Source organism: Mercenaria mercenaria, chromosome 3, assembly GCF_021730395.1.
Source record: "Mercenaria mercenaria strain notata chromosome 3, MADL_Memer_1, whole genome shotgun sequence".
NCBI lineage: Eukaryota > Metazoa > Mollusca > Bivalvia > Venerida > Veneridae > Mercenaria > Mercenaria mercenaria.
In genome coordinates, this window is record NC_069363.1 from 32202512 (window position 1) to 32214999 (window position 12488).

General features: G+C 34.6%; 1 protein-coding gene across 2 annotated transcripts in view; it reads left to right on the top strand.

Annotated features, from left to right (window-relative positions):
* LOC128555541 (uncharacterized) overlaps positions 1 to 5820 on the top strand; it is a 33922-nt gene extending 28102 nt beyond the window's left edge. The window contains exons 5-6 of one of the 2 annotated variants that reach the window (XM_053538123.1): positions 398 to 521; positions 3390 to 5820. In XM_053538123.1, coding sequence (XP_053394098.1) covers positions 398 to 521; positions 3390 to 3430 — 165 coding nt within the window. In that variant the 3' untranslated portion in view covers positions 3431 to 5820. Of the gene's footprint in view, positions 1 to 397 lie in introns of both variants that reach the window. The other variant, XM_053538124.1, reaches the window with a different exon arrangement.
* The last annotated feature ends 6668 nt before the right edge of the window (positions 5821 to 12488 follow it).

Here is a 12488-nt window from a genome sequence, read left to right on the forward strand (position 1 = left end):
AAAGAATCAAGGAGAAAATTATGTTTTATAGATAGAGGATATTACATGTGTGATTTTTTAATCCCCCACCACTCATGGTCCTTCCGTCCATTTGTTTGTAACATTTTGTGTCCACTCTATCTCATAAACCCCTTGGAGGATTTTCATGAAACTTGATCACCTCTAGCTGAAATATTTCATGATTTAGTATCTCTTTTTACATAGAATTTCAATTTAATTTTTCTTGCAGAATGAAACAAATATGACCCCAATGTAAATTATAGAGCAGAAAATGTCAAACAGATTGACAAATTATCTTCATAATGTCTCCTTTAAAGTAGAGTCATTCAGTATATTGATTTCTTGATTTCTACAATTTATACTTGACTAACTTGAAACTTTTTTTAAACATTGACAGATGGTCATTCCAAATATAACGGCAGAAGATATTGATGCTAGTAGCCCATTTACACAGTACAGATGTATACATACCGGTAATAAAAAGAAAAGATGTTATGACAATGTTTATGTTCGTCTGGAATGTAAGTATTTGCTACTGATATGTCATCTACATGGGGTTTAGTGGGTAATATATTGACGACTCAACCTGAAGGATCGCATCATCCTCATACTGCATCATCCTGGCACTGTTAATGTCTTTACCAGGTAACTGACTCGGGATTGATTAAGATAAGCTTTATTTCTTTCCTTGCAATCCAACATACAGAATTTGTATATATACAGTTATTAACAAATAAGAAAAAGAAAAATCAACAACAACATGTGTAGCGTTTGTTCATAGATAATTATTAACTTCCAACGTTTCGGCGTTAAGCCTTCCTGAGGGAAGAATTTTTTATATATACAGTTGAAACTTTGTTTCTTGAATTCACTTATCTTGAAATTCCAGCTGTCTTGAAGAATTCTTCAAGTCCCATCTAAATGTCTTATTAATACATGTATTTGTATTTTCACTTTGTTGAAGTTAAATTATAAGTCTCATTATGCAGTCAAATCGTATATATTATGTCTAAAAATTGTTGCCTATATAAAGGGGTGATCTGAAATAAACAAAACCAATGAAAAATGCATTTCTAATTACTACACATTCGTTACATGTACAAAAAATGTATATGTGATGTTAACATTTTTAGCTCACCAGAGCACATAGTGTTCAAGGTGAGCTTTTGTGACTACCCTGTGTCGTCGTCCGTCGTCAGTCGTCCATCGTCATCAACAATTTAACTGTTAATACTCTAGAGGTCACAATTTTGGCCCAATCTTAATGAAACTTGGTCAGAATGTTACCCTCAATAAAATCTTGGACGAGTTTGATATTGGGTCATCTGGGGTCAAAAACTAGGTCACCAGGTCAAATCACAGGAAAAGCTTTTTAACACTCTAGAGGCTACATTTATGACCCTATCTTCATGAAACTTGATCAGAATGTTTGTCTTGATGGCCTCTAGGCCGAGTTTGAATCTGGGTCATGTTGGGTCAAAAACTAGGTCATCCGGTCAAATCAAAAGAAAAGCTTGTTAACACTCTACAGGCCACATAAAGATCCTATCTTCATGAAACTTGGTCAGAATGTTTATCTTGATGATTCCTAGGCCATGAATGAATCTGGGTCATGTGGGGTCAAAAACTAGGTCACTAGGCCAGATCAAAGGAAAATCTTGTTAACATTGTAGAGACCACATTTTAAGTTTGAAACCCATGAGAATTAGTCAGAATGTTTGTCTTGATGACCTCTAGGTCAGCTTTGATTCTAGGTCATGTAGGGTCAAAAACTAGGTCACCCAGTCAATTTAAAGGAAAAGCTTGTTAACACTCTAGAGGCCACATTTATGACCTTATCATCATGAAACTTGGTAAGAATGTTTATCTTGATGATCTTTAGGCCAATTTTGAATCTGGGTTATGTCGGGTCAAAATCTAGGTCACTAGGCCAGATCAAAGGAAAATCTTGTTAACACTCTAGAGACCACATTTTAAGTTTGAAACCCATGAGAATTAGTCAGAATGTTTTTCTTGATGACTTCTAGGTCAAGTTTGAATCTGGGTCATGTGGGGTCAAAAACTAGGTCACCCAGTCAATTTAAAGGAAAAGCTTGTTAACACTCTGGGGCCACATTTATGACACTATCGTCATGAAACTTGGTCAGTATGTTTATCTTCATGATCTTGAGGCCAAGTTTGAACCTGGGTCATGTCAGGTCAAAAACTAGGTCACTAGGCCAGATCAAAGGAAAATCACATTTTAAGTTTGAAACCCATGAGAATTAGTCAGAATGTTTTTCTTGATGACCTCTAGGTCAAGTTCGAATCTGGGTCATGTGGGCTCAGAAACAAGGTCACCCAGTCAAATTAAAGGAAAAGCTTGTTAACACTCTAGAGGCCACATTTATGATGCAATCTTCATGAAACTTGGTCAGAATATTTATCTTGATGACCTTTAGGCCAAGTTCGAAACTGGGTCATGTGGGGTCAAAAACGAGGTCACCTGGCCAAATCAAAGGAAAAGCATGTTAAAACTCAAGGGGCCACATTTTTTATTCAATCTTCATAAAACTTGGTCAGAATGTTTGGTATCATGAAGTCTTGTATAATTTCGACTCTGGGTCATGTGGGGTCAAAAACTAGGTCACTTTGTAAATTCAAAGGAAAAGCTTGTTTATACTCTAGAAGCCACCTTTTTGCTCCAATCTTCACAGAAATTTGTCAGAATGTTTGTTTTCATCAAATGATGGACAAGTTTTAATCTGGGTCATGTGGGTAAAAACTAGGTCACTAGGTCAAAAACTAGGTTACTAGGCCAAATCGAAGAAAATAACACTAGAGGCCACATTTTTGCTCCAATCTTCATGAAACTTGGTCAGAATGTTTATCTCCTTGAAAACTCAGACAATTTGAAACTGGGTCATGTGGTTTCAAAAAGGTGGTCACTAGGTCAAACATGTTTGTTATGGTGTGTTACTCTGGTGAGCGACCTAGGGCCATTATGGCCCTCTTGTTATATATTTATGAAGCTTTAGCAAATGATTTACAGAAAATTTTGTTAAAAACAACTGAAACAATTTTCAGGTTGAATTTCTGTTATTGCAAAGTAAAATACTCGTCTCTTTGAATTCAAGATACAGAGAATCAACTAATGGGGGTTGGGGTGGGGGTATATTAATATATCATACGACCATAATGTAATAATGTAAATCTGATGATAACTGTGTTAACAGACAGACTGTACTTCCCAGGGCTGAACTCTTACAAAACTTTTACAACTAATTGATAAAGTTTGGTATCAGCTTGTTATGCAACACATTGTAATGGCAGAAAGTGCTGAAAGGCAAATCAAGAGTGGAACAGTTGAATGTATTGTCTTATAGGTTAAAGGTAGTTCAACATTTCAGTTCTTAAGACAAGCAGTGTCAAGTATTGTGGTAAAAATTAATGCACTTTAGTTTTTAGCTCACGGGAGCCAAAGGCTCGGGTAGACTGTTAGTATGGTAGTTCCTCCGGTTGTCTGGCAACAAGATTTTTTCTGTCATGAACTGTTTGCTCGATTTTCACCAGACAACAATTTCTTGTTATAAAGCACATGTAGTATTAACACTTACTGTTTTGGAGATAAACAGGTCAGAGGTGAAGGTCACTGGGATTGTAGTCAGTATATAGATGTTCTCCATTGGGTGTAGGTTAAAGGCAAGGTCACATGTGTACTTATATAGGAAAAAGCTTCAAAAATCTTCTTGTCTGAAACTGAAAGGCCTAGGCTTTTGATATTTGGTATGTTGCATTGACTTATGGTCCTCTACCAAAATTGTTCAAATTATGCCCCTGGGTTGAAAAGAGGCCCCACCCTGGGGGTCACTTGTTATATTAGTTATATAGGAATAAATACTTCAAATATTATCAGATCATATTTCCTAGACTGCTTAATTATAATTACCTGATGGTTCCAAGTGATTAGGGGTCACTTGACTGTGACCTTGACCTACTTTCTTGGTTTTGCACACCGATCTTAAAACTGACTTTCAGTGACAATGAATGTGACCTACTGACCTACTTTCTAATATTTTAGCATCAGTTTGCCATTTTAAACATGTGGCTCATATTACTCAGGTGAGCAATTCAGGGTCATCATGACCCTCTTGTTTAGCTCATCTGAGCACAAAGTGCTCATAGTGAGCTATTGTGATCATGCTGTGTCCGTCATCCATGCATCAAGTCGTCCGTCTGTCGTCAACATATGTGTTTAAACGACATCTCCTCCATAACCACTGAATGGATTTTGATGGAACTTGGCATGGATGGTCCTCTACCAAAGTTGTTTAAACGGTTCCGCTTGGTTGCACATAGGGGCTGCCAGCGCTAAAAATAGAAAAAACGACATCTCCTCCTAAACTGATGGTCCGATTTTGAAGTAATTTCACACAGATGGTCCTTATGTCACCCTCTACCAAGATTATTCAAATTATACCAATTCGTCAAAAAACATGGCTGCTGGAGGGCGCGGTCACTTTTCCCTATATGTATATAGTGGAAACTTTAAAAATCTTCTTGTATGAAACTGCTTGCCAGATTTTAGAATAATTTTACACAAATGGTCCTTGTTTGACCCACTACCAAGATTGTTCAAATTATTTTGATTCATCAAAAAACGTGGCCGCCAGAGGGCGTGGTCACTTTTCCCTATATGTGTATAGTGGAAACTTTAAAAATCTTCTTGTGCGAAACTGCTGTCCCAATTTTAGAATAATTTTACACAAATGGTCCTTGTTTGACCCTCTACCAAGATTTTTCAAATTATTTTGATTCGTCAAAAAAAATGACCGCCAGAGGGCGTGGTCACTTTTCCCTATATATATGTAGTGGAAACTTTAAAAATCTTCTTGTGTGAAACCGCTAGCCCGATTTTAAAATGATTTTACACAAATGGTCCTTGTTTGACCCTCTACCAAGATTGTTCAAATTATTTTGATTCGTCAAAAAACATGGCCGCCAGAGGGCATAGTCACCTTTTTTATCCTTATATGTATATAGAGGAAACTTTAAAAATCTTCTTGTTTGAAACTGCAAGCTGGATTTTAAAATAATTTTACACAAATGGTTCTTGTTTGACCCTCTACTAAGATTATTCAAATTATTCCGATTCGTCAAAAAACATGGCTGCCAGGGGGCGTGGTCACTTTTCTTCTCTGAATCAATAATAGCTGGAGCCTTGATATTTGGTGTGTGATATCAGATTTGTAATGTCTACCATAATTGTTCAAATTATTGCCCTAGGTTCAAAAGTGTGTGTGACATGTGTATAATATAGGCTAACGTAAAAGAAACCTAACTCTGTACTTATACAAACACACTTGAAGCCTTGTACACAGGTGAGCACTTCAGGGTCAATGACCCTCTTGTTCTGTGTTTGCTCCAGCACAACAATGTTAAAGGTTGCAACCTTTGTCAAATAGCTTCTTAGGACATGATATCATCAGTTTATATACACTTAGCAAATCTTCTAATGCAACACTTTTCTTTTTAGCTCACCTGTCACAAAGTGACAAGGTGAGCTTTTGTGATCGCGCGGTGTCCGTCGTCCGTCCGTCCGTACGTCCATGCGTGCGTCCGTAAACTTTTGCTTGTGACCACTCTAGAGGTCACATTTTTCATGGGATCTTTATGAAAGTTGGTCAGAATGTTTATCTTGATGATATCTAGGTCAAGTTCGAAACTGGGTCACGTGCCATCAAAAACTAGGTCAGTATGTCTAAAAATAGAAAAACCTTGTGACCTCTCTAGAGGCCATATATTTCACAAGATCTTCATGAAAATTGGTCAGAATGTTCACCTTGATAATAGCTAGGTCAAGTTCGAAAACTGGGTCACGTGCCATCAAAAACTAGGTCAGTAGGTCTAAAAATAGAAAAACCTTGTGACCTCTCTAGAGGCCATATATTTCACAAGATCTTCATGAAAATTGGTCAGAACTTTTACCTTGATAATATCTAGGTCAAGTTCGAAACTGGGTCATGTGCCTTCAAAAACTAGGTCAGTAGGTCAAATAATAGAAAAACCTTTTGACCTCTCTAGAGGCCATATTTTTCATGGGATCTGTATGAAAGTTGGTCAGAATGTTCATCTTGATGATATCTAGGTCAAATTCGAAAACTGGGTCACGTGCGGTCAAAAACTAGGTCAGTAGGTCTAAAAATAGAAAAACCTTGTGACCTCTCTAGAGGCCATATATTTCATGAGATCTTCATGAAAATTGGTCAGAATGTTCAGCTTGATGATATCTAGGTCAAGTTCGAAACTGGGTCACGTGCCTTCAAAAACTAGGTCAGTAGGTCAAATAATAGAAAAACCTTGTGACCTCTCTAGAGGCCATATTTTTCATGGGATCTGTATGAAAGTTGGTCTGAATGTTCATCTTGATGATATCTAGGTCAAGTTCGAAAGTGGGTAACGTGCCTTCAAAAACTAGGTCAGTAGGTCAAATAATAGAAAAACCTTGTGACCTCTCTAAAGGCCATATTTTTCATGTGATCTGTATGAAAATTAGTCAGAATGTTCATCCTGATGATATCTAGGTCAAGTTCGAAACTGGGTCAACTTCGGTCAAAAACTAGGTCAGTAGGTCTAAAAATAGAAAAACCTTGTGACCTCTCTAGAGGCCATACTTGTGAATGGATCTCCATGAAATTGGTCAGAATGTTCACCTTGATGATATCTAGGTTAAATTTGAAAACTGGGTCATGTGCCTTAAAAAAACTAGGTCAGAGGTCAAATAATAAAAAAAACCTTTTGACCTCTCTAAGGCCATACTTTTCATGGGATCTGTATGAAAGTTGGTCTGAATGTTCATCTTGATGATATCTAGGTCAAGTTTGAAACTGGGTCACGTGCGGTCAAAAACTAGGTCGTAGGTCTAAAATTATGAAAATCTTTTGACCTCTCTAGAGGCCTTTTTTTTAAAAAGGGGATCTTCAAAAAAAATTTGGTTCTGAATGTTCCCCTTTGAAAAATATCTGGGTCAATTTAAAAACCCCGGATCCCGTGCGGTCAAAAATAGGCCAGAAAGGTATAAAAAAAAAAAACCTTTTTGACCTCTCTAGGGGCCATTTTTTTTTAAAGAAATTTTTTAAAAAAATTAGTGAAAAATGTTCACCTTGATGATATCTTTTAAAAAAAAAACCCCAGGGTCACTTACCTTCGAAAAACGGGGTCAATGGGTCAAATAATAGAAAAAAACCTTTTTAAACCTCTCAAAGGGGCCCCTTTTGGTTTTCAAGGGGTCCAAAAAATTTGGTCAAAAATTTTTTTCTGAAATATCTGGGTCAATTTTAAAAAACAAGGTCACATGCCCCAAATAAAAAAAAAAAAACGATTAAATCCCAAAAAAAACGGGTCATGGGGAAGCGGGGTTTACCCGATTCAGGACCATCGGGGGTCCTCTTTTTTTTTAAAGAAATTCTTTTAAAAAAAAAAATCTTACTAAGTTTGGGACCAAATTTTTATTCCTTTTTTAAATTTTAAAGAAATGATTTTCAAAAACAAAAATCATATAAAAAACACCATTAGGGTTTGCCGGGGACCCTATACATGTATAAGATCAAGGGGTATTGGGGCAAAAGGGAAAATTCATGCATGATTAAAATTTTTCTAAAATTTTTTTAGTCAGTAAACTTTATACCCAGTAAAAATTTGCTTTAAAGAAAAAAACAAAATAAGGATTTTCCTGTTTAAAAGGGAAAAGGATTTAAAATTTGGGAAGGCCTTTTAGAGGGAAAACTTTCATTTTGGTGGGTTTTGTTTTAGCTTTTAATTAGAAAATTTTTTTTAAAAAAGAAGTTGACAAAATGAAATGTTTTAAACCACCGGGTTATTAAATTTTTTTCAAATTAGCAAAAAATCATTTTTCAAACCTTGCTGACAGGGGTCTAAATAAAATTTTTAATGTTACTCCCCCCCGGGAAAAAAATCTTTTATATTTTGTGAAATATCTGATTATAAAAAAAAGGGTTATTATTTGGGTATGGGAAAATTATGCAGGGATTTTCTGCAGGGGGGAAAATATTGCGCCATTTTTTAGGAGCGAATTTTTTCCCTGCTAAAGAAAAAAGTCATATTTTTCAGTTTGCAAAGATAACCTTTTTATTACATTTTTATCTAAAACTTGAAAAATTAAAAAAGTAAATATTTGAATTTTGTTAAAATACCCTTTAAAATGTTTGGGAAAATTACTAAACAAAAATAAATGAAATTAAAGGCGTGTAGGAAAAAAAAAGACTTTTTCCCCTTTTTTCCTATTGAAATTTTAACGGGAAAATAGAAACGATTATTTTAAAAAAGCTTGTATAAGGCAAACAGAAGTTTGAAAAGATCCCATGAAGGCTCCCTTTACCAAAAAGCTAGGTAAACTTGAAATTTTTGCTTCCCATTTTTTAAGTAAAAACAAAATTTTAAATCCAATAAAACCCCTTTGTAGGAAAGTTTTATGGCAGAAAAGGGCTTTTGGGGGGCCCAAAAAAACCTACAGCTTTTTCTCCGTAGGTCAACCCCATCACAACAGGGTCTTTTTAAATTTTAACAGTCTTACTATATCTTTTTAAAAGGCTGTCCAGCATTTTTTCTCACAAAAACTATAATCCCGTCAAGCATTTTTTCCTCACATAACAATTGGGCCCGATATAAAAACCATTTTGTTTTGATTCTCCGTAAAACCAAAAACTCACTCACATAAAAATTTTTCTTTTTTTTGTTATGAATTTTTTAATGCATTTACTTATAAAATTTACTTTTTTTTAAAAAATGGGCTTATTAATCCCCAAATTTTGTGACTTTTAAAAAAGGGCCTGTTTTAAATTTTTTTTGTTTCGGATTTTGTTTCAAACATTTTGATAGGTCAAAAAACCCCAACAATTTTTCAAAAGGTACCCCCAAATTTCCCAATTTTTTTTTGGTTTTTTGAAATTTTAAAGTTATTTGCAGTTTATCAAGTTTTTAATATTTGAAATTTTTTAAAGGTTTAAAAAAAAATGTTTTTTTGGGGAAACAAAGGAAATGGGTTTGGGCACTAAAAGCTTTCATCTGAAACCCAGTGAAAAGGAAAACTTAGAAAGGGGGGGCGGAAAACCCAATGAAAAAAATTTTTTTTTTTTAAAAACAAAAAAAAACAAAAAATTTAAAATTGGGGGTTGTTTTTTTAATTTAAAGTTAAAAATTTTAGCCCTTTGTAATATTTTACCATTTCTAGAAAATTTTTTTTAAAATTGGGTAAAAGTCTCTTTTTTTTGGGTAAGATGTGTTTTTTAAACTGATTTTGAAAATTTTTTAAAGGAATGCCCCAATTTTGTTTTTTTTCCACCACAGTTTCCCCAACGCAAGCCTGTAAACCCAAAAAGTGGGGGTTTTTGTTTTTTAATTTGAGATGATGTGAACCCCTTGGCCCTGGCTTTTGGGAATTTATCATAATCCGGGTGACAAAAAAACCCCAAGGGAAAAATTTTTTTAATGCCATTAAAAAAAAAACCAGTGGGGCAGTCCAAACGTATGTTAAAAAAAAATTGTCTTTTTTTTTTGTTTTTTTTTATAATGCTTAATATTAAATGTTTTTTTTAAATTGGATTCTATAAAAAAAGATAATTAGTTTTTCAAACATGATTTGGAAAAATAACCAAAAACAAAAGGGGAAAAAAAATTTCAAACAACGGTTTTTTTCCCCGATAACCCTTTTGCACGGAAAGTATTTGGACTCACCTCTTTTGAAAAGAAATTTAAAGGTTTGGTTTTGAAACCGAAAAAAGAAGTTGCCTTTTTGTCCCCAACCCCCCCTTTGGTGGGGGCATATAAATTTGCTCTTGTCCGTCCCCCGTCCGCCCGCCCTTCCAAAAATTTGTTGGTCGCCCAACCTCCAAAAGTATTTGATGGGGAGTAAAAAACTTTACGGGAATGTTGGTCAGCATGTTTTAGATGTGCCCGGGGTTTTTTGAAATTTTGATTCATTCAGCCCTTGGGGTTTTAAAGGGCCCCTGACTTTTTTAAAAAAATTGGGTTTAAATTTTAGTTTTTGGGTGTCGCGCCGCTCCAAAAGTTTTTTGGAAAAAAGAGTCACAAAACTTTACGGAATGTTGGTAAAGGCAGTTTAGTTGTGCACCGGGGGTTTCCCCTTTCCGGGTTTTTCATTCATTTCTATGGGGAGTAAGGGCCCCAAATTAGTAAAAATTTTGGTCTTTTAAAATGTTGGTCGCGGGGTAGCCCAAAATTTATTTGACCAAAGGGTCCCCAAAGTTTACGGGAAAATGTTGGTCAGAAATGTCCCGTTGTGAAACCTTTTTGGTTTCGCGTTTCTTTTTTCTTTCGTCGTGTAGGAGTTAGGCCCCCTGATTATTTTTTTTTTAAATTTTTTTCATTACAAAAGGGCCCAGACTTCTTTTTCCGGGACTTACTAAAAAAAAAAAAAAAGTTTGTGAAAACATGAATTTTTAAAATTTGTACTTGACCTAGAATCATAAAAACATTAGAGGATTGTTTTTTTTTAGCCTGTGAAGTGTTCTCTTTAGGTTTTCCCTGGGTTTTGGGGCCAGAGTTATGGCTAAAAAAGTAAAAAATACACAAAAGGTTTTTAAAAAAATTTGTGTTGCAAACTTTTAAGAATTATTTAAAAACCCGGGTCAAAAAAAACCAAATGCTACAGTGAAAAATTTAGGGGAAACCTGCCCCCAAAAGGGCAGTATCTTTTTTTTAAAACACTGTTGAAAATAGGGTGTTGTGTTAGAATCGAAAAACAATTTCCCCAAAGGGCCGGGTTTTAAAATCGTAGAATAACAAGGTTTTTCTTTCCCTTTTTCGCACAAAAGTAAATCGGGGCCTTGGGCCTTCAGGGAAATTTTTCTTACGCAAAAAAGAATTTAAAAACCACAGGTTTTTTTTATGAAAACCACATTTGGGAAGAACTTTTATTTCTATTTTTTTAAATTAAAGCGGGAAAGGGTTTTCCCAAATTTTTATTTAGGCCCCCCATGGAGATTTATTGAGCAAACTAGGGCCTTTTTTTTTTGGGACCTTATAAGTTTACTGTAAAAAAATGTTTTTTTAAAACAAGAAAATTACCTTCCGTAAAGGGTGAGTTTTTTATAAATTTGGGATTTTAAATTTTTTATTTCATTTTTTTATTAGTATGATCCCATTTTCTCCTTCTAGAAAACTTGTTGGGCTCCCAAAAGACTTTGTTTTAAATTTGTGTTAAACCCCAAATTTCTCTTTGCTTACCCAAAAAACCAGTAAGGACCCAGCTTTTGGGAAAGTTTTTCCCTTTAAAGGCGTTTAAAGCCATGTAAAAATAAATTTAATTATCATTTGTGATTTTTTAGTTCACTAGGAAATCCCCAAACAATTTGGCGGGCTTAAAAACATGGGCCATTTAGGGGCGGGTTCAATTTTTAGGGTTTAACGCTTTTTTTTCCCGTTTTTTATAACATGTGCGGGAATCCCCAAGGGATTTTTTGGTCCCCCAAGCCCTTTGGGGGCGAGGGTCCCAAACGAAATTCCCGGGGATTTTGCACATGTTATAAAACGAAAAAAAAACATCGAGGGTTTGGTGCAAAAAAAATTTTTGTAAGTGTATATAAATAAAGAACAAGTTTACAATAGTTTTGGGGCCAAGCCCCTCGACATCCCCCCCCCCCCGCTTGTTCTAGCTTTAAAAACGCGTAAAAACTGATAAAGGGAATACTTTTGTAACAAAAACGCATTAAATTTTCCCAAAATTTGCGCGGGAAGTCTGATTTTTTTTTTAAGTTGATTCATCCTTTTTGTTTAAAATCCTTTTGGGGGGTCGAATGACGTTTTTTGCTTAGCCACGGAATGGCCAAAATAAAAAGGTTTTTTTAAACAGCACACAAGCGCGAGAATCTCTCTTGAAACCACACGTTTTCTTCCTGTTAAAACACCCCCAAAAAAAGTGACAAAAAAACAGCAGTTTTTTGCTGAATATATGTTTTTAAGGAAAAATAAGTAGGGGAAAAAATTTCATTTTGTATAGTAAAAATACAGATGAACTTGAAAAATTTTTACAAAAAATTTTTAATTTTACATTTTTTTTAACAAGAGATTTTTAAAAAAATTCCTACATAGAGATAGGCCCTAAAATTTCAATGTTTAGTTTACTTTAAATTTAAAGTCTAAAATTTGATTTCCAAGTCCTTAAAATAACCAAAAATGATTTCAAAAATTGTGAAGTTTTGACAGTTTTTTTTAATATCAAAAAACAAAAAATTTTTAAAATTTTTAAATTTTAAAAGGTTGTGATCCAAAAGAAGGGAAAACCTTCCCTTTGGGCTATATTTATAAGTAAATCTTTTGTTTACTTCCTTTGAAATTTTACAAAATTTGAGGGGGGAAAAATGAAAAATTTTTTTGATACGTATCATATTTTTTTTGCACAAAAAAAATCATTTAGGTTTTTTTCATTTTTTTTGGGATTTAACCCCTAAAAGAAAAGGGTTCCCTATGAT